This window comes from Podarcis muralis, chromosome 7 (genome assembly GCF_964188315.1).
Source record: "Podarcis muralis chromosome 7, rPodMur119.hap1.1, whole genome shotgun sequence".
Classification (NCBI taxonomy): domain Eukaryota; kingdom Metazoa; phylum Chordata; class Lepidosauria; order Squamata; family Lacertidae; genus Podarcis; species Podarcis muralis.
This window is the reverse complement of record NC_135661.1, coordinates 82,784,759-82,806,901: the sequence shown is the minus strand read 5'-3', so window position 1 is coordinate 82,806,901 and position 22,143 is coordinate 82,784,759. Positions and strand designations below refer to the sequence as shown.

Below are 22,143 nucleotides of genomic sequence, written 5' to 3'. Positions count from 1 at the left end.
CCTCGGGTTACATACGCTTCAGGTTACAGACTCCGCTAATCCAGAAATAGTGCTTCAGGTTAAGAACTTTGCTTCAGGAGAAGAACAGAAATCGTGCTCCGGCGGCGCGGCGGCAGAAGGAGGCCCCATTAGCTAAAGTGGTGCTTCAGGTTAAGAACAGTTTCAGGTTACGAACGGACCTCTGGAACGAATTAAGTACTTAACCCGAGGTACCACTGTATATTCCAATGGCTGTGCTTTGGCATCGCAGAACGGTTCAGTGGGGTCCGAGCTCTGGGTCAAATTAGGCTATGAATATTATTTAAAGGGATGGCCACTGACCAGGAAAAAATTGAGAACTCAAGCCAGCTCTACTGCCAGTAGCATGAGTCTGGGTTGCAGGAATCAACAAGAAAGGTTGTTAAGCCTGGAGACAAAGATTGATTGATTGATTGATTAACTAACACACATACATATCTCGCTAAATATTTTTAAACTCTTATCAATTTGCCACCCGCTATTGTCTGTGGCAGATCATTTGACTGCTTCAAGGAGCAGGAGCAGCTGGTTTTAAAAGTTGGCAACCCTTTAGCATCACTTTCCTTCTTCTTTTTTTCCTTTTTGCAAATCTTGTCTTCTGTAATGTGCCAATTTGGGGCAGCGGGAGGGAACGGTGACGTTCAGATCTGGCTGGCCAGGCCGGCTGCGGACGATGACTCTCCTCGCCTCTCCGTCACCAGCTGCCAAGGGATAGCAGCTGCACCAGCCCCACCCGCTTAATGACGGTTCTTATAATTCCCCGGTCCATCGAAAAATACCCACCCAAGCCCTAGTGTGGGCCAGGGTAGAGCCGCAAACACTCTGCAAGCTTAGAGGCCTGGAGGGTAGGAGTTCTTCTGGTCTTAGTAGCAGTCTGCTAAAACCCCTTATTAGCTTTTTACAGTAAAGCTTCACCGGTTGGACTTCTGCCATAGCGGCAGAAATTCAACAGGTGAAGCTTCTCTTCCCAAATCTCCAGTCAATTCAACAGAACAGATTTAAACTCCCTGATTACTTTCAAATCTCCTGGATATACAAAGGCAGCTGCATGGAAAAAAAGGAAAGGGCGGGGGAAGAATAGCGCTCCTACACCTTTAATATTTGTGTAGGCGATTTCAGCAGGTGTGCTATAACTTGCCTGACAAGCTATACCTGTTGAAATCCCCTCCATAAATATTAAAGTTGTAGAAAACTTACCCTTCCCTTGCCTAGGACCACCCCAGTTATCTATTTGTTGTGGTTATATATTTTTTAGGCCTTTATTATCCCCCCAAACCCATAAAGTAAACCAGATACGTTTCTTGTTGGCAGAAATACATGGGTTTTTTTTTAAATTAAAACATTTCTACCCCACCCTTCTAGCGCAAAAAAAAACCCCTCCCAGGGGAGCGTGCAGCATTTCAAATGGCGATTTCAGAGACACAGCGACAATAAAGCACATTGGCTAAGGGTCAGCAGTTGAAACCAAGCACACAAAAAAATCAAAGATTTGCCGGAATAAAACGAATTCACTCTGCCCACAGTTTGATTAAACTGGCGCGGGGAGAGCTAAGCCACCCACATGCAGCCGAACTGAACCAATACTATGCACCGAGAGGAATGCTGCAAATAAACAGATTTATGGGGCAGCAATCCTGTCGATGCCAGGAAAAACTCTTATATTTTTCTCTATCGTGAAGCAACAACTAACATTGTGGGAGCCTTGAATGGTGGGGGGCAGGACTCCCTCATCCAATTCCAGTTTCACTGCCTCCTTTTCCCTCACTGTCTGGGAAGTGAAAGGAGGGGAAATCACTCTGCCAGCCATTTCAATGACAGTTGCAATCTCCAGGTCAAGAGCCCTTTGGAGTTTCTGGGCAGCAAGGACACCATCTTTAATCTCTTGTTTCTATTCCATTTCTCCCACCATTCCTGAGGATAAAGGGACTCCAGACCATTAGGTCTAGTCGCGGCCGACTCTGGGGTTGCGGCGCTCATCTCGCTTTATTGGCCGAGGGAGCCGGCGTACAGCTTCCGGGTCATGTGGCCAGCATGACTAAGCCGCTTCTGGCAAACTAGAGCAGCGCACAGAAACCCCGTTTACCTTCCCGCCGGAGCAGTACCTATTTATCTACTTGCACTTTGACATGCTTTCGAACTGCTAGGTTGGCAGGAGCAGGGACCGAGCAGCGGGAGCTCACCCCGTCGCGGGGATTCGAACCGCCGACCTTCTGATCGGCAAGTCGTAGGCTCTGTGGTTTAACCCACAGCGCCACCCACGTCCCCCTCTGAGGATACCGGCATATATATATATCCTCTGAGTCCCAAAACCAGGATGCACGTTTTCCCAAGCATGCTCCCCATGTGAGATCACGGAACCCCCAAAAAACATGCTTCCACGGTGCCCCAAAATGCAATCGTGTGAGATCACAGCGCCCCAAATGGTTGTTGTGGAGGACAAAGCGGCATGTCCTGTGTGTTTTTTTCTGAGACATTTGCGGGGTATGAATACATGGGGCCAACCCACACCAATTTTTGCAGTGTCAGGTTAGGCAAAGAGGGATTTGCTTCAGCAAGGCCTAAACCGGATGTTACCATGGCAAAAACAGGTTTTCCCCTGTTAACGGAGAAATCTGTGGGCTCCCTTGGCCAAAAAACAAGGACACCAGCCAGGAATACCAGAGCAAAACAGCACCCAGTAGGCTTGGTCTTTGTTGAAGACTGTCGCGACAGGACTCCAACCTGCCACCAGGTGAAACAAGATGGAAGCCCTGAACAAGAGAGAACCCAAACTTTTATTAGCTGCTAATCCCCATGTTACACCCCCCCAAACTACATCACTAATACATCATGGTTACATCATGAAAGGGGAGGTCTAGTGGCAGTAATCTGAGCATCCTGGACCCTGCCCCATGGTTCCCCTTGCCCTCCACCAAACACCCATCAAGTGAAGCAAAAGAGATATTTACATTTCCCTGTTTCCCAGCCAAGTTAATCACACCCTTTTGTCTTCATCTGGGTTTGTTATTTCTGGAATGGCTACCTGTCTGGCACTCAGGTATCAGGATGCCAGGGATTATCACTCAGGCAGAGGGGCTGCTGAGTAGCTGAGCTCACATGTCTATATGAGTTTCCGCTCTCCCTTCCCCACAGGTGGGCGGGGTTTCCAGCACCAGGGGGCTCACCTGGGCGGGTGTCTCCCACCTGCTTGGGCCAGCCTTTGACCCACCCTTGGCCAGGAAGGACAATGGCTGGCCAGCCAGGGGTGGGGCTAAGGCCAAAGAAAAGAGGCTGACCCCTTTGTCCAAGACTCTTTTGGTTTTCTTCCTTCCAGGATTTTCCTGTGAAGTTTTCCCAGTGAGCCAGTACATAGATACATTTATCAGTGAATTCTTACATTTGGTGTCGTGCAGCAAAGGCCCTTTGAATAGATGGGAAGAAACTGTGATGAAGTGTTTTGTGGGGACAAATCACAAAAGTTGCAAAAGCGATTGTGCTGATTTTGGTAGTGGGCTGCATGTGCATGATATCTGCTGGAGGGGCAACCCCCCAAAAAACCTATACATAAATTCCTGCAACACCTGCAAGCCTGTTTTGCTGGTGGATGCCAAACTGGGATGAAGAATGGTCCGTGGAGAAGAGGGGGGGGTCCTGCTTCACCCTTCCTCCAGCCATATAAACAACCCCCCCAAAGCAGCATCACACACCCCAATTCCAGGGATGAAGACAAGAGTATCAGACATAAACTCTGCTAAATGTGAGACAGCACAATAGAGCAGGGATCCCCAAATGTCGTCCACAGACCACCATAAACTTCATAGATAAAACAAGTGCTCTTTTCCCTAAAAAAATGTTTAGGGGTACTCTCATTTTCCTACTCATATTGAAATACTGCCCCCTCAATGATGTCAAACTTAGATTCACAAAATGTTTAGGGGTATGCATACACCTGTGTCCCCCCAGAAAAAAAGCACTGGATAAAATGTTCCTCCATAAACCGATTGGGTCAAACTTCCACGCTAACCAAGCGAGAACATATTCTAATTTCAGAAGGGCCGATCTCCCTCGGCTGCAAAGCAAGGGTGTAGAATCTCTGTGGCGCTTCGAGGTCAAAGAGCGAGAGCGGCACATGGGACATAAAATATACGCCACTAGATGATGCATAATGTGTGCGGAACAGAGGAGGTGGAGCAGCCGGCGCATAAATCCAGTCTGAGAATATCCTGCCCTGCAGCCGCCGTTAACCCTTGAGGAATGAGGGACACATTCCAGGGCCTGAGAAACAAAAGTTGCGTACTTGGAAGAAACCCAGGCCTCACTCTTGAGTCTCAGGCTGCTTTCTCTAGGAAGGATGGGGAAGGGAGTGGGGGGGAATCTTCTTCTATGCCAAGAGACCCAAATTGGCTCCTGGTCCAACAGAGAAGCATGCAGTGAAATTCTGGCTACGCCCATGTCCCTCATCCTGGTCGGGTTTTCTTTCTTTTTTCCAAGATTGATTGTAAGTATGTTGGGGCAGAGACCTGTCTTTTCGGATTATTCTCAAAAGCGCCGACTGTGTCAATGGCACTATATTGGGGTTGGCATCTGACAGCCCTTACTGGAGGCATTTGGACGAAGCATATCATCATCATCAACATTAGTGCTTTTTTTTCTAAAAAAAGTTTAGGGGTAATCTCATTTTCCTACTCTTATTGAAATACTGCCCCTTATTGAAATACGAGCCAGCGCAGCACACGGAACGCCGTTCACCTTCCCGCTGGTAAGCGGTCCCTATTTATCTACTTGCACCCGGGAGTGCTTTCGAACTGCTAGGTTGGCTGGCGCTGGGACTGAGCAACGGTAGCGCACCCCGCCGCGGGGATTCGAACCGCCGACCTTTCGATCGGCAAGCCCTAGGCGCTGAGGCTTTTAACCACAGCGCCACCCGCGTCCCTTCAAAAGTGTACGATAAAGTAAATACAGTGGTACCTCAGGTTAAGAACTTAATTCGTTCTGGAGGTCCATTCTTAACCTGAATGTAACCTGAAGCGTCTGTAACCCGAGGTACCAGTGTGCAGTATACGTTTTTTTAATAATACAAAATAAACAGTTTAGGCAGAGACCTTTTTGTTTAGCTGGAAAAGCTTGTCCAAACAAGAACGGCTGCAATTGTTTCCGGAAAGTGGAAATTGTGGGCGCCCGCTGCATTTCAACAGGGAAGCTGTTCCACAGAACGGGGGTGTTCACACTAAAAAGCCCTGCTCCGACTTGTCGGAACAGGGAAGAGAGCCCTAGTGGAGCCACACAAGGGCGGACTGCATGGCCCTTTCAACTCTATGACCTCACTGAGTGAATGATGTAAACAAGCCCGCCTCTCCCAGCCCCAGGGGGGGAAAAGTTGGCACACGACGCCTGGGTTGGAGACCATCCACCTCCCTTTTGAGCCAAGTACGGCAGCGAGAACTGAAACCTCTGTTGTGGTTGTGGAGACGCGGGCTCGCTCTATCACTGCTCCCTCTGGCACCAGCAGCAGCCCCTGTCCTGCCCCCCCCCCCCAAATCTGGTTCCAAGCCCCAAAGATTGCCCCAGTGGTACCCACTGGAGGTTTTGGACTACAACTCCCATCAGGCAGCGCTAACAGTCATAGCTAGGCTTGCCAGGTCAAGAGCAGCCCAGATCTTGAAATTTCAAGCCCCAAACCTGAGACCTAGGAGTGGGGCCCTGATGGTGTCACAGGGCAGCCCCTGGAGATGGAAGTTAATTGGGAGAGTGGAGCAGAGGAAGGCAGGTCCTCCCAGTTAGCTCAAATCTTCCCTGCCCCTACTGGCCTCTATCATGGATAGGGTTGCCAAAGTCCCTTTGCAGGCCTGGCTCCTGCGCCTTCAACAACAGCCTGGTCTACAGGCTGCTAGTTTTGTCCAGGTTAGTTGGCAACCCTAAACCCAGCCTCAGTGAGGCAACAGAGCAAATGAGGCTCACATATATTTCAATGAACAGGCAGCCAAATAGTTAAAGGACAGCGGCTTTATCCAGAAAAAGGTGGCAGCCTAAGGAGGGAGATAAAACCTCTTTCCCAGGGCCTAATCCTTCTCAGTCCTTGAACATATAAGGCCACAGTGAACAGCAGAGTGTCTCTGGGCATGTGCAAAGGAACCACTGCGTTGTTCTCAGCAGCCCGTACAGTATTAGCCTCCGTAGATGCATCTGAGATTAGTAGGCTCAAACATGTGGCTTTCTTCCCCTCTTGTATGAGGGCAGCACCCTGTAACTCCTCCCAAATCAGGCCACAGGTTGGGCCTGTTAAATTGCAGGCATGCAACTGGCCCTGCCACATCACTCCAAAAGGCCACCTAGCCCCGCATTTCTGCCAGAATGTTGCTCCTGGCAACTTGGTAGGCAGAACCAAGTTGCCACGGCCTCCCCTTGCTGCTGGCTCCCAGCTCCTGCTGTTCAGAGATAGCCTGCTTGCGTTCATGGAGGTTCCACTGAGATCTCACGGCTAATTGCTGCTGGTATTCCTCCTTGAACATCTAATTGTGGTGGTTTTTTTTTTTTTTTTAAGCCATCTAAGCTAGATGGAACACGGGTGGCACTGTGGTCTAAGCCACAGAGTCTAGGGCTTGCCGATCAGAAGGTCAGCGGTTCGAATCCCCGCGACAGGGTGAGCTCCCGTTGCTCGGTCCCTGCTCCTGCCAACCTAGCAGTTCGAAAGCACATCAAAGTGCAAGTAGATAAATAGATACCGCTCCAGCAGGAAGGTAAATGGCGTTTCCGTGCGCTGCTCTAGTTCGCCAGAAGCGGCTTAGTCATGCTGGCCACATGACCCGGAAGCTGTACGCCGGCTCCCTCAGCCAATAAAGCGAGATGAGCGCCGCAACCCCAGAGTCGTCCGCGACTGGACCTAACGGTCAGGGGTCCCTTTACCTTTAAGCTAGTACTATTGCAGGCTACGTATGATACAGCCAGTTGTCTTCCCTTCCCTTGCCCTGCACATTAAAATTCCAGTCTACAGGATTTCATTCCACCGAAGGAATGTGCATAAGGGGAGTGGCTGGGGTAAACTCAGGTATCCTCCCCACATAGGAGGAAAGAGGCAGGCCTTCGCAATCACTGCCCCACTTGACTGGGTTGCAACAAATCCGACACACAATTGTTTCCGATTTCCAGAGCATTTTGGCGCCTCCTCAAAATCTATTCCTGAAACACTCCGGCTTACGGAGAGCCTGGCACTCCTCTGTGATGCCGACACATTCCTCGTCCCCAAAGGAGCTAGTTTTTAAGCTTAACGTTTGCAAGCTGGCTGACAGATGTGAACACGGATCCAGATTCGATTGCAGCTGCACGCTTGTCATGATCAGTCTTCCCCAACCTGGTTGCCCCCCTTCAATTGCTGGTATAATAATAATTTATTATTTATACCCCACCCATCTGGCTTGGTTTCCCCAGCCACTCTGGGCGGCTTCCAACAAAACACTAAAATACAATAACCTATTAAACATTAAAAGCTTCCCTAAACAGGGCTGCCTTCAGATGTCTTCTAAAAGTTTGGTAGTTATTTTTCTCTTTGACATCTGGTGGGAGGGCGTTCCACAGGGTGGGCGCCACTACCGAGAAGGCCCTCTGCCTGGTTCCCTGTAACGTGGCTTCTCGCAGGGAGGGAACCGCCAGAAGGCCCTCGGCGCTGGACCTCAGTGTCCGGGCAGAACGATGGGGGTGGAGACGCTCCTTCAGGTATACTGGGCCGAGGCCGGTTAGGGCTTTAAAGGTCAGCACCAACACTTTGAATTTGGTAGACTGCTACTCCTGCGGCCAATGGTCAGGGGTTTGTAATCCAGAACACCGAGAGGGCAAGAAGTTCAGGAAGGCTTGCCCCCAGTATTTCCGGGAACTTTTCAAGTTTCAAATCCGTCCCCTCCACAAACCTGGGTAAGGAAGACTGGGGCCATATTCACCCCATACATATTCATCCCAGACAAGTTGTAGCTCTGGGAGGGGAATAGCAGTTTCCCGAATAACTCTCAGCACCCTTCGCAAGCTACAGCTCCCAGAATTATTTGGGGGAAACCAAGACTATCATCAAATTATTCAGAATCTGTGGCATCAGCCAAGCTGCTGAAGTACTGTTGTGAACTGTAGTGCACAGAGCTATGAGCTTCAGCACCCTTTGAATGATGGACTACCACACAGGGACATTTTCACCCTACCCTTTGTGCTTACATCATCATCATCATCATCATCATCATTTTTTATTTGTATGCCTCCTTTCCACAGTTAAGAAAACAATGCTCAAGGCGGCTTACAGCATAACAAGATTTACAAAATTACAAAAGTCATAAACAATAAACAAACCACATCAAAAAAACACACAACCAAATGGGAAACAATTCCCACATAAATCAAAATCTAAAACTAAGAATAAAGCAATAATATCACAGTTTAAAATGACATAGGTAAGAAATAACAGCAGCAGAGAGGGTGACCCGAGGCCAGGGCTTTTTTCCAGCCAGAGCTCACAAGAACTCAGTTCCTGCCTTATAAGAGAACAAGAGAGGTGTGTTCATTGTGAGTTCCAGCAACCTCTTTTTCTAGAACAATAGCGCTGCCTGCTATATTGTTTGAAAGAACTTATATATGTTGGGAGATTAACTCGCTGAGATTAATATACCACCCACAGAGCGGTGCTTTCTGAGACAGCGGTAGAGGAAAACAGGCGAAATGTTGGCCGTTAATTGTACAGGTGGCTCCTTGGTCCAAAGCTGGGCAGGGTACGGTTCAGTTAATCACAACCCCTGTCACTTCTAGGTGAGGCCGGCCAACAGTTTCATCTTGCTATACCCTTTGGCTAAACACAATGAAAGCGACTTGGCTCCTCATTCTCCTGGAACCTGATATGTTCTGCCAAACGCACCCATTTCCCAGCAAATATTTCAGGTGATCCAGTTTTGCACCCTCCTCCCAGAGGCACGAACTCAAAGGCACCAATTCGTTCCGCTTTGACCAACCTAAGGTACAAAACTAGGGTTGCAAAAGAACAGTGAAATTCCTCCCGCTCTTTTGGCGAAGTCTCATGGGTGGAGTGAAGAACATAAGCTATGCTAGCAATTATTTATATAGGCCCAAGAAGGTGTAGTTTCCCCAGATTTTATTCAGCAGGGAGTACAAAGACATGGGTGGCGGCAGAGAAAGGCTGCAGGCAGCCCACCCTGTGTAGCAAATCGTTGTGTTGTTTTGCCCGACAAAAGATTCTAGGTGGTTTGTTTGATACAGCTGTTTTGCAGAGAAGTGGGGTGCAACGACAGCAGCCTTGACCCCTCCAGTCTGACACTTCCATTTCACCATTCGGAATCTAATGCTCCTTTAACGGAGAAAACAAGACCACGCCCATTTGGTTCTGAGTAATAACGCGAGTCATGAGCATTCTTTCTGGTACGAATCCCAATCTCAGACATAAATTGGAAAATATGCATCATCCAGCGAGGGGAAGGAAATCCCCTTTAAGCCCGTTGACAACCCTCTCTTAAAAAGGAATGTGGGTTACAGGTACAACCAATTGATAGAAACCACAAAGGCTATGTTCTCCCTCAACTGTCAGAGGCAGAACGCAGGGAATCACAAATTGGGAGAGGGATGTTGTGTTCAGGCCCTGCTTTTTGGGGTTCTCATTGGCCACTGAGAGAACAGGATGCTGGACTAGACTGGACCCCCTTGGACTGATCCAACTGTCTGTCTGTGTTAAGAGATGATGATGATGATGATGATAATAATAATAGTAATAATAATAATAATTATTATTTATTATTTATACCCCGCCCATCTGGCTGGGCTTCCCCAGCCACTCTGGGCGGCTTCCAAAAGAATATTAAAATACTATAATACATCAGACATTAAAAGCTTCCTGAAACAGGGCTGCCTTCAGATGTCTTCTAAAAGCCTGGTAGTTGTTGTTCTCTTTGACATCTGGTGGGAGGGTGTTCCACAGGGAAGGCGCCACTACCGAGAAGGCCCTCTGCCTGGTTCCCTGTAACTTGGCTTCTCGCAGTGAGGGAACCGCCAGAAGGCCCTCGGTGCTGGACCTCAGTGTCCGGGCAGAACGATGGGGGTGGAGACGCTCCTTCAGGTATCTTGAGCATATTCTCTCAATATATTATCACGGATATTTATATATCACCACTGATTATTTACATGCCGCCCATCTGACTGGGTTACCTCAACCACTTTGGGCAACTTCCATCAAAATACAGTGGTACCTCAGGTTACATACACTTCAGGTTACAGACTCCGCTAACCCAGAAATAGTACCTCGGGTTAAGAACTTTGCTTCAGGATGAGAACAGAAATCGTGCTCCGGCGCCGTGGCAGCAGCAGGAGGCCCCATTAGCTAAAGTGGTGCTTCAGGTTAAGAGCAGTTTCAGGTTAAGAACGGACCTCCGGAATGAATTAAGTACTTAACCTGAGGTACCACTGTACTAACATTAAAAAACCCCTCAGGCATTAAAAAAACCTCCCTGTACAGGGCTGCCTTCATATGTCTTCTAAAAGCCATAAAGTCATTTATCTCCTTGACATCTGATGGAAGAGTGGGTGCCACTGCCAATAAGGCCCTCTGCCTGGTTCCCTGTAACTTGGCTTCTCGCAGTGAGGGAACCACCAGAAGGTCCTCAGTGCTGGACCTCAGTGTCCGGGCTGGACAATGGGGGTGGAGATGCTCCTTCATGTATACTGGGCCTTTGAGGCCGTTTAGTGCTTCAAAAGTCAGCACCAACACTGTGAATTGTGCTCAAAAATGTACTGGGAGCCAATGTAGCTCTTTTGTTGTTGTTGTTTAGTCGTTTAGTCATGTCCGACTCTTCGTGACCCCATGGACCAGAGCACGCCAAGCACTCCTGTCTTTTAGGACTGGTATTATATGGTCCCGGCTGCCGTTCCCAGTCACCAGTCTAGCTGCCACATTCTGGAGTAGCTGTAGTTTCCGAGTCACTTTCAATACAGCCTCTCCGAAGACCCAAGCAGTCCCACTTCTCATGATTTCCCTTCAAATCCTTCATCAGAATGTTACCTTTCCCCATGAAGTCTTTAGATTAAGCATTCCATTCTCATTCCCAATGGAAATTCATTCTAGGTATAGGGACCTGCGTTTGCTCATTTCATTTCTTATTGCCCATTCCACCCCCCCACCATACACCCCCTCACCAAACCTGGTCAAAATGTAACTTGAGGAGCAGTGGCGTAGCGTGGGGGGTGCAGGGGGGGCCGGCCGCACCGGGAGCAACATCTGGGGTTAGGGCAAATCCACAGGTTAGGGGGCGCAAATCCACGGGTTAGGGGGCGCAAATCCATGGGTTAGGGGGCGCAAATTACTTGCCTTGCCCCTGGTGCTGACAACCCACGCTACGCCACTCTTGAGGAGGACCCCTTGGGGCAGAGACCTATTGATTTTGCTTATGGACTCTGCAAATGCTACCAACATCAATATAACAATAAGTCTTTGAAGCACCTTAAAGCCTGACAAATTTAGGGTAGCATAAGCTCCGATAAACCACAGTCCACTTCACGAGACGCACGGAGCGTTATTCTGAGTTGCAACTGATGAAGCAGACCATAGTCCGCGAAAGCTTATGCCATCATAAATTTGTGGGTGCCACGGGGCTCTCTGATGTTTTTGCCGCAAGAGAGAGTAAGACAACTACCGCTCTGGAATATGAAAATCAGTGTAATAACAGCAAGCGATTTGTGGGGTCGGGGCTGGAGCTTAGTGCTGACCCTAAAACCACGGATCCATCCACACAATCAGAGAGGCCTTCTCCAGGGACCCACCTGACAGCATCAAAGTCCTACCCCAGCTCTAGTTACAATAGCTGTTTTTGCTTGCGTTAGAGTCCAAAAAGAATCAGCTTTCCTCTCTAAACTCAAGAGGCGACTCCAGGGAGAAGCGGTGACTGATGTGGCCCAGCTGGGGACACCTGGAGAAGGGAGACATTCCTGGAGGCTGAGGCCCTTCAGAAAGTTGGCGCAGGATGGATGACTGAATCACCAGCCCACACAGTCACCAGACTCGGGGATGAAAGGGAGACCGCCTGTTTTGAAGAAATCCCATTGTGCCTCTGTCTCTCTCTGTTCTGAGGGGCAGCCGGCTGTTGCGGAGACAGCGGGTTCAAATCCTGTTCTCAGTTGGCCACAAATGCCCACAAGGGTGGCCCTGGGCCCAATTTACCTCACAGGGCTGTTGTGGGGAAAATTGGGGGGGGGGGGGGCTTCTCATTTACACAAACCGGCTTAATAGTAAATATTTATCATCTCGTCTTTCCTCCCATGATTTCAGGTGGTCGCACCGCGCGGATATAGCGTTTGATGCTCACAGCCACCCTAGGAATCGTAAAATCGTAGCGTTGGAAGGGACCCCATGGGTCATCTAGTCCAACCCACTACAGTGCAGGAATCTCAACTGAAGCATCTATGACAGATGGCCATCCAACCTCTCTTTAAGGACCTCCGAGGAAGGAGAGTTCAGGTCAAGTTGAGAGTCAGCCACTTGGCCCAAGAAACATTTCGTGAGCATCATGTCTATAGAGCAGCCTTTCTCAACCTGTGGGTCCCCAGATGTTGTTGAACTACAACTCCCATCACCCCTAGCTAGCAAGGCCAGAGCTCAGGGATGATGGGAGTTGTAGTCCGACAACATCTGGGGACCCACAAGTTGAGAACCGCTGCTATAGAGGGATCCGGCCTTTTTTTCACCCTGACAACAACCCTGCGGTGTAAGTCGAGGCTGAGTTATGTCCACTTGGCTCTCAGTCAGCTTTGCTGCCCAGTGGGCATTCGGACCAGTCTCTCCCTGGTCCGAACCATTTACCCATCACATCACTCTTGGTACTCTAAATCTGTCGCTCGCCCCTGACCAGATGCCCATGTTGTGTTGCTAGTTTCACCCTGAAACACACAAATATTCACTTACCTTCCTGTGCGTTGCCGATACTCATCCACAAAGCCAGCAGGCAGGAGAAGAACGATCGGCCAAGTTGACCCATTTTCCAAAACTGAAGTCCCCACAACAAATCCCAGCTCCCCAAAACACTCTAGGGGATCATTGGCAGAGGCAGAGGAGCCCAGGAAGAGGCAGGGGCAGCTTCTCTCTCAAGTATCTCCCAAGTTCACTGAGAAGTTTCAAAAGAGGCGAAGGAGAAGGTTGTCGCTGGAGCCGAATCCCAAAAACAAGTGACGAAATCTTCGGTGAAGTCAGTACCCAGGAGAACGACTGGATCCAAACTTTTCTATTAAAAAAAACAAAAACTCCTTGTGGAAATTCAGAATAATTTCCCAGTTCAAAACATTTGTCCGTATCACAAAAATAAGAGAGTGCCAATAAAATGTTCTTTCCTTCGAATTTCCAAGCTTAAGTTTGGCTTCACTTGCCACTCCGAGCGCTGATTTCCTACTCTCTTGCGTCTCAGCAGCTTTTCAAAACTTGCACCTGATCTTCCCCCCTTTCCATGCTTTGCCAAGCTCTTTCTGCTCTGGCTTCTAAGCAAAACTGATGATGCCTACATCTATAAGCAAGGGCTATCATAACAAAACTTGCCCGCTTAACTTCTCCAAAGCGCTTCCCGCTTTCCAAAAAAGCTGACTTCTCCAAAAAAAAGTATATAACAGAAAAGCTAAGGCAGTGGAAGATGTGGGGAAAAGTCCCTTCCCCTTTTTCTCTCTCTTTTGCTCTGTTCCTGACTCACCCACTCCTACACACTGCTGAAAAATTGTTTGGGAGAAGAAGAGAGGCTTGATAGATTAGCAAGTTGAAAGGGAAGGAGGGGGGTAAGAGAGAAATAGGGAAGGGTGTGTGAACATTCCTTCCAGCCCAAGCAGGGTTAATGGGAGGAGAGGAACAGAAGAGAGAGAGAGAGAGGGAGGGAGAGAAAAAGACTTTTCTTAAAGTTACAAGCACCCACATTCCAAAAATTTAAAAATAAATAAAGAGGAAGCGAGAAAATATGGGTGCAGTCTGCACAGAGATTGGCAAGGTGGAACTGGACAGTGCTGACCCTAGACAAAGCCATCCCAAGGCTTGACTGCAGAGTAAGTTTTCCAAACTTGTGAGAACTCATCCCAGAAGCATAGCTGTTGTTCCTAATGGTTAAGGAGGGAGGAAGAGTCCTGGGGCACCTTAAAGGCTGATGTGCTGTACTTTTGGACAGCTAAGATATGCATGGGTCTCAATGAAAACTATACATATGTATAATTTTTATAAAATTTGCTAAATTACATTTCAAAACATTCATTTCAACAACCTTAAATCAATGACTTCCCTTCTCCTCTTCCCATGGTTCATTTTACATACCGTAAGGTAAAGGTAAAGGGACCCCTGACCATTAGGTCCAGTCATGGCCAACTCGGGTTGCGGCGCTCATCTCGCTTTATTGGCTGAGGGAGCTGGCGTACAGCTTCCAGGTCATGTGGCCAGCATGACTAAGCCGCTTCTGGTGAACCAGAGCAGCGCACGGAAACACCGTTTACCTTCCCACCGGAGTGGTACCTATTTATCTACTTGCACTTTGATGAGCTTTCGAACTGCTAGGTTGGCAGGAGCAGGGGCTGAGCAATCGGAGCTCACCCCATCGCGGGGATTCCAACTGCCGACCTTCTGATCGGCAAGTCCTAGGCTCTGTGGTTTAGACCACAGCGCCACCCGCGTACACCCCTGCACATTTTACAACCATTCAGTAATCCATTGCTACATCCACCAAAACTTATTGATACTGTTGAATTTATCTTAATGCTACCAGTGTTTTTAAATAAACACAATTCCCCCCCATATATTCGGTAAACATTTTCCAGTCTTCTTTAAACGTACATTCTTCTTGTTCTCTTATTCTATATGTTAAATCTGCAAGCTGCACGTATTCCATCAGTTTAAGTTGCCATTCTTCTTTGGTTGGGACCTCGCTCGTTTTCCATTTTTGGGCTAACAAAACATGGGCCTCAGTAGCAGCATACATAAATAGTTGTTTTTGACACCTGGGAATTTCCCTCTGAATTATTCCCAACAAAAAGGACTTCGGTTGTTTGTTTGTTTTTGAAACATTTTTTCCCCAATTCATTATCTATCATTTCCCAATATTCTTTTACCCCTTTTTCCAAGTTCAAGTCCTGGGGCACCTTAAAGGCTGGTGTGCTGTGCTTTTGGACAGCTAAGTTATGCATGGGTCTCAATGGAAACTAAAGACCTTACTCCAACACCTGCGGCACTTTCCACAGAGTGGATAGAATCATAGAATTGTGGCATTGGAAGGGGACCCGAGGGTCATCTAGTCCAACCCCCTGCGATGCAGCTGTCCCATTTGGAGATTGCGAAGAATGAGGATGTTGCTTTCTCCCAGCCACAAATGCAACAAGTCAGGCAGATGTTTACAGTTCAGATCAATTCACACCTGATAACTAGAGAAGTATGGAGCATGTGGACAGGATGCCAGACAGACACCTGCAGTCTAGGTCAACCCACTGCTCATAACTGGGGATGTTTAGAACGTGTGGTCAAGATGTCGTATTTTTGCTTGGCTTAGCAAGTAACAGCATAGGAAAGTAGACCAAATAAGGGGAATGTTAGTAGGTAGTCGTGATAGGCTGTAAACCTTGTAGTACCGAGCCAATGGGGAGGCAAGGGAGGGAACCTGTGCTTCAGGATAAAAAGCTAAAGGGACTCCTGACCATTAGGTCCAGTCGTGGCCGACTCTGGGGTTGCGGCGCTCATCTCGCTTTATTGGCAGAGGGAGCCGGCGTACGGCTTCCGGGTCATGTGGCCAGCATGACTAAGCCGCTTCTGGTGAACCAGAACAGCGCACGGAAACACCGTTTACCTTCCCGCCAGAGTGGTACCTATTTATCTACTTGCACTTTGACGTGCTTTCGAACTGCAGGTTGGCAGGAGCAGGGACCGAGCAATGGGAGCTCACCCCGTCGCGGGGCTTTGTGGTTTAACCCACAGCACTACCCACGTCCCTTGTGCTTCAGGATACTGTGATCTAAACCACAGAGCCTAGGTTGTATTTTAAGGCGCGAGATTAAGGGTCTTAGGACCCACTTCTTACAGGGATCGAACCTGCAACCTTGGCATGATCAGCACCACACCCTAACCAACAGAACTATCCTGGCTAAGAACATCCACCCTCAGAGGGATGCATCTGCTGTGTCTCTGTAGGAGTTCCTGCTCTGAGTATGTCTTCCCTGATTTGAGCACACTTTATCCCAGGGATGAGGAACCCAGGCATTGCTGGGTGCCAAGTCCCAATTGCCCCAGCCAACATGGCCAACGGCTGGGGATGATGGGAGTTGTAGTCCAACCACATCTTGAGCGCCAGAGCTTCACTGTCCCTACCTTATTGCTCGGCCTTATGCGCGGTCGGTAGAGCATGAGACTCTGAATCCCAGATTGCGAATTCCTGTAACCAGGTTGTCAGTTTTCAACCCGGTGGGTCCTGGAAGCTGGAGACACAGAGAGCTGCGGGCTCTGTGCTGGATTCCAAAGTGGCGACTAATGGAGAACCGAGATCTGGGGGTGTTAATGCCGTGAGCCCAGTGCCGGATTTACGTACAGTATAAGCTAAGCAAGCTATAGCTTAGGGCCCCACTCTCTTGGGGGCCGGCAAAAAATGAAAGGGAATAAAACCCGGATGTACATTTCCAAACTATAAGATAAAAAACAAATAAAATTAAACCTACATACAGCAACAGTGTTTTGTGTTGTGTAGGCTCCTAGGATGTAAGTCATGGGCCCCACCCATGGGACACGGGTGGCACTGTGGGTCAAAGCCTCAGCCCCTAGGACTTGCCGATCGAAAGGTCAGCGGTTCGAATCCCCACGGCGGGGTGCGCTCCCGTCGCTCGGTCCCAGCGCCTGCCAACCTAGCAGTTCGAAAGCACCCCTGGGTGCAAGTAGATAAATAGGGACCGCTTACCAGCGGGAAGGTAAACGGCGTTCCGTGTGCTGCGCTGGCTCGCCAGATGCAGCTTGTCACGCTGGCCACGTGACCCAGAAGTGTCTCCGGACAGCGCTGGCCCCCCGCCTCTAGAGTGAGATGGGCGCACAACCCTAGAGTCTGTCAAGACTGGCCCGTACGGGCAGGGGTACCTTTACCTTTACCTTAGGCTCCTAGGATGTAAGTCATGGGCCCCGCCTGCTAGCCTGCTCCCTAAAATATCACTGGTTAGATACCTATTAGATCCATAAATTACCACATAGCATATATTCAACACAAAAAACAGCGACAATTTGTTGTTGACAAAGGAAAGCTGGACATATAAAGGGCCCATTGCCTTCAGTAGCTGAGGGCCTCATCAAATCTAAATCCGGCCTTGTACTGGTGCCATCCACTCGTCTGAGGTGAGGGTCTGATGCAGCAGTGAATATCAATATTAATTTCCAGAGTAGCAGCCGTATTAGTGACATGCAAGAATTTTGTAGTACCGTAGATACTTGGTGGCATCAAGTTGTGTATGTGTAAAAAAACACACCAAAACACCACAGTCTCCATTGACCTTCCTTCCAAGGAGACTGAACCTGCGTAAACGCCTCATACCCCTGGATTCTCTCACCACTTGGGGTGGCATGAAACATTTTTTTATATAGTCGCTCTCGCCTTCCTGGAGATTCAATTCCCCCCCCTAATAAGTCACCTGGAAGGGGCCAGGAAAACCTGGAGACTTCAGGTCAGCCCTGCAGGTCCCCCCCAAACTTTCTCTAGCTGCTGTGCAAGCCACACCCCCCCCCAGGTGTGTTTGGCTAATAAACTAAAGATGCAAGATAAGCCACTTTAAAACGCTCCTGTTAGGACTCCGAGTGTATTTCAGCCCCATTGTTTGTTTCTTTGGGGGATGTGGGGGGCGGTCCCAGTGCGAGATTGCAGAGTTAACCATTACCCACAGCTCTGGGGAGCTGGGCTGGTGGGAGATCTGATAAGCGGCTGTGTTCAGACCTCCAGGCTAAGGAAAAAGAGTCACGGCTATTATGCAGAATGTAAAGATTGCCCGTTCCAAAAGCCATATTAGGGCAATATTTCTGCAACTCTCCGAAACTCTCTGTCAGGCTTGAATTGGGGAAAGTGTGTGGGGGGGGGGGGGAGGAATTCTCTGGCCAAATCCCCACATCCCCTTGCAAAATTTATACACTCTCCCTAGCAAAGAGAGCTGTGCCTTTGACCTGCAGTCTGATGGGCAGAAATCAGGCAGGTAAATATTTTCCCTGGGGCGGTGATGAAACTGGAGAAACTTCACCTGCCTCATAGCTGCCTGACAGGCTGTTCTTAAAATACTCTTGGGTTTTTCAGAGAAGCCGAGACACCTAGAAATGCAGTCACTATTTCCATGCAAGGAGAAGCGTCACCGGGTGAATTTCTGCTGTTGGCCTGATTTTGGGGGGAAAGCGGCGACCTTATCCACAGGCCCCACAATCTGCAGAAAGATGTAGCTAGTTAATTTTTACTTGCTCTGTGCATGTCAGGCCGACTGCTGTGTCTTCTCAAGCTGTTCCCAAAGACGTCATGCGCCCGATTGTTTAGTTTCTGTGCGAAGGTTGAGTCCTTCACGTAGCCTCGCAAGTAAGAATTCCACAAAAGTTATTAGACTTTTCCAGCCGTCCCCCTAAAACAATGCCAGCCCTAAGACATTTCGATGGCTGAGGTGAAAAACCAGATCAGAACACACACACAAACACACACACACACAACCTCAATATGGTGCAGTGGTTAGAGGGCTGGACTTGAAATTGGGAGACCAGGGTTCAAAAAAAACACAACCCCACACACACCTGGCAATGGCTCAGTTGCCTCTGGGCCTGCCCACCTCTTGCATGCGGGTGTTAATAAGAATTTTAAGGTCACATATATATAAAAGATAAATGTTCATAACTGCATATGTAAACCACATGTTTGAAACCCCACAGAAAAAGTCCTGAAACCATTTTGTCCCTCCCAAATTGACCTCAAATGTTTCTCTGCAAGGTCGAAGGAAAATGGAAAAGCCTCCCCATTGTCTTTTCCTTCCTGTCTTAAGGGTATGTCTGTGTACGAATAGGGTGAGCCTGTGACCTGGCTCAGGAACTTAAGTATTTATCATTACAAAAGACTGGGCAGGCTCCCCAGGTAATCCAATCAAGTGACCATTAACAGGTAATCTGCCAGACAGGAGATAAACAACACACTCAGATTTCTGTTGTAAACCGCCTTTTTTATGATGTAGGTATGATGTTCCTGGGGGTGGTCTTGGACTCCAGGGTGGGCAATTTAAAACATAAGGGTGGGCACACCTTTGTTCTGGGTCCTCCTCCATCCTCCTGTGTGAGAGGGGAGCACCCTGTTGCAACAGCTTTAATAAAGATCAGGCTTACTAGCTGCTTTGCTTCTCAATATTCTCTGGTTGGCCTCTGTTATTTTCTCCTGCTGATAGGGAACCCACTTAAGGACTCTATACGGGCTCTTGGATACCCCATAAGGGGAAAAAGGCAGATTTTGTTTACAACACGGCCCCCAAGGGATTGCCCACAAGAAAATGTGGCCCTGAGTGTGAAAAGTGTTCCCTAGCCCCACACTAGACAATTTTTGCTACTGAGGCATTGCGGATTTACCTATAAACTGAACAAGCTACAGCTTAGGGCCCCACTCTCTTGGGGGCCCCCCAAAAAAAATTAAAGGAAAAAAAACCTGGATGTACATTTCCAAAATATAAGATAAAAAATAAAATAAAATTAAACCTACATACAGCAACAATGTTTTGTGTTGTGTGGGCTCCTATGATGTAAGCCTGCTAGCCTGCTCCCTAAAATATCACTGGTTTGCTCATTTCTATATATAGGGTGCTTACATTCTGCATGTGCAAATGGCTTTGGATACCTATTGGGTCCATAAATTACCATATAGCATATATTCAACACGAAAAACAGTGACAATTTGTTATTGACAAAGGACAGCTGGACATATAAAGGGCCCCATTGCCTTCAGTAGCTGAGGGCCTCATCAAATCTAAATCCGGCCTTGTAGTGGTGCCATCCACTTGTCTGAGGTGAGGGTCTGAGGCAGCAGTTAATATCAACATTAATTTCCAGAGTAGCAGCCATATTAGTCAATTGCAATAATTTTGTAGTACGGTAGATACTTGGTGGCCTCCGTCCGCCTTGGGAGACAATGGAGGAGTGCGCTTTCAGGGGTGAAGTCAAACCATTGGAGAGTTACAGCGCCTGCTGTGGCTATAGAGACTAATGCAGGAGAGACATGTTTTGTTAAAGCTGGGGCAGAGGAAGGCGTCCGGTTGCGCTGCTGCAGATGTCCATGGCGTTTCTTTGCACTCTTCACCAGACAATTTCAGAAAGGCCTGGGATTCAAAGGCCTTACCTGTCAATCACAAAACGAACAAGGGCTTTGGCGAGCCGTGGCATGCCTGCCTCAGTTGCCTTATCTGCACAATGGGAACAACAGCAAGGTGAAGGTTCTAGGCTGTTTAATAGAAATAAAATAAACGAAACACAACAATAATCATTTACAACCATGCTGAAATTGAAATCACTGATTCCAGCCAATATTTCAATATGCTCATTTGGGGACCTGGCTTCTAAACTGCACAGCATAGGTATTTCATAAGTCTAATCTCAGCTGAAAAGGAGCCAGAGATAAAACTGAGCTTATTCTCAATACTTGTTTTGAAAGTCAAAGTTCAAGCCCTGAAACATGTGAAGGTCCTACATAATCCCCCCCTCTCCCCCTCCTCTCTCTGTAATGGACTTTCTCCTCAATTCAGACAACCAGCCCATTTCACAGCAGAGGCCTCTGCCAGGTTTTGAGTCCTGCAAGCTTTCTTTACAGAAAGTATTTCTGCTTGGCAGCTGACCTCTGGCAAAGCTTATCTTGCCAAGGTTATTTCAGGAGCAGATAAGGATGCAACACTTCGCTTAAGAACAAAAAATAAAAATTAAAATGCTGGTGCTTCAGATTACATTGACCAGGACAGCATAAAACGAGATTAATAAATAAAATTCCGCTGGTCAGCCATGATCAGGCTGCCCTAGAGCCACTGCCAATGCAGTTTGCATTCTTCTTGCAGGAAAAGACCTTCTGCTCAGTTATTGGGGAAGGCAGGCTTTTCTTATCAGAATTAGTGGGGTGGTATTTGGACAGGCAATTTAACTTTCCCAGCAATAACAATTGCCACTGTTGCATCTGATTTCCTTCACCTGGCCATTTTCCACAATCCTTCCCTTTATTCCCATTAGATAACAGCCATTCAAAGGTCGTGGCCCACCCCATACTTATCATTCCAGGCATCCCATAATGATGGTTGTGATCTGATCAATAACATCGGCATACCCTCCAACGTTTCCCTGATGAAAACAGGGACATCCCATTCCATAAAGAAGAAGAATGATAATTTTACTCCTTATACCCCACACATCTTACTGTGTTGCCCCAGGCACTGGGCAGCTTCCAACATATATAATAACAAAATAAAACATTTAACGTTAAAAAAAACCTTCCCTGTACAGGATTGCCTTCAGACGGCTCAGAGGTCGGAAAACTCCATACCCTCCAACATTTCTCCAATGAAAATAGGGACGTCCTGAGGAAAAGCGGGACATTCTGGGATCAAATCAGAAACCGGGATGTCTTCTCTAAATCAGGGACGTCCCTGGAAAATAGGGACCTCCTGCTGCTGTAACTGTTTGATTTTAGGTGTTGTTGCTGGATTTCCAATTCATTGGTTTTTAATTAATTTAATTTGTGTGCTGGGTGGTGGCAGAAGTTGCAAGAGAGGCCTAATTCTGTTTAAGTCGGAAAAAGACAAGCATCTTTGCTCCCTCCTCTCGGCAAAAAAACAGTCCGATGTTCTACATTCCTGAGTTATCCTTTGGGACCTTTTTGGTTTCCCCTCCTATCACCACCCAGCCTTGCAGAGGGGGCTGTGGATAGTAAATTGCTAGGAATTGTGAGCGCACCATCTCTTCAGGGGGATCCTTCTAACTGCACATTTGTTAAATGCTTGCAAAACTATTTATTGAAATCATAGCCTACTGTTCTGGTACTGTACTGGTTGGGTACCACTGAGGGGTTGCATCCCCTGCCTCCCAGGAAGAGCATAATGACAATGGGGAGACCAACCTGGCCCCATCCATCAGCCAGTGTAGATGCAGCTGCTGCA

The 22,143-nt window shown here is 48.1% G+C and overlaps 1 protein-coding gene across 3 annotated transcripts in view; it reads right to left on the bottom strand.

Moving 5' to 3' along the window:
- AXL (AXL receptor tyrosine kinase) overlaps nt 1-13,984 on the bottom strand; it is a 77,943-nt gene extending 63,959 nt beyond the window's left edge. The window contains exon 1 of one of the 3 annotated variants that reach the window (XM_077932264.1): nt 12,929-13,984. In XM_077932264.1, the coding sequence (XP_077788390.1) occupies nt 12,929-13,001 (73 nt within the window). In that variant the 5' untranslated portion in view covers nt 13,002-13,984. The remainder of the gene's footprint in view (nt 1-12,928) is intronic. The other 2 variants (XM_028742192.2, XM_077932265.1) reach the window with 2 other exon arrangements.
- Between the last annotated feature and the right edge of the window lie 8,159 nt (nt 13,985-22,143).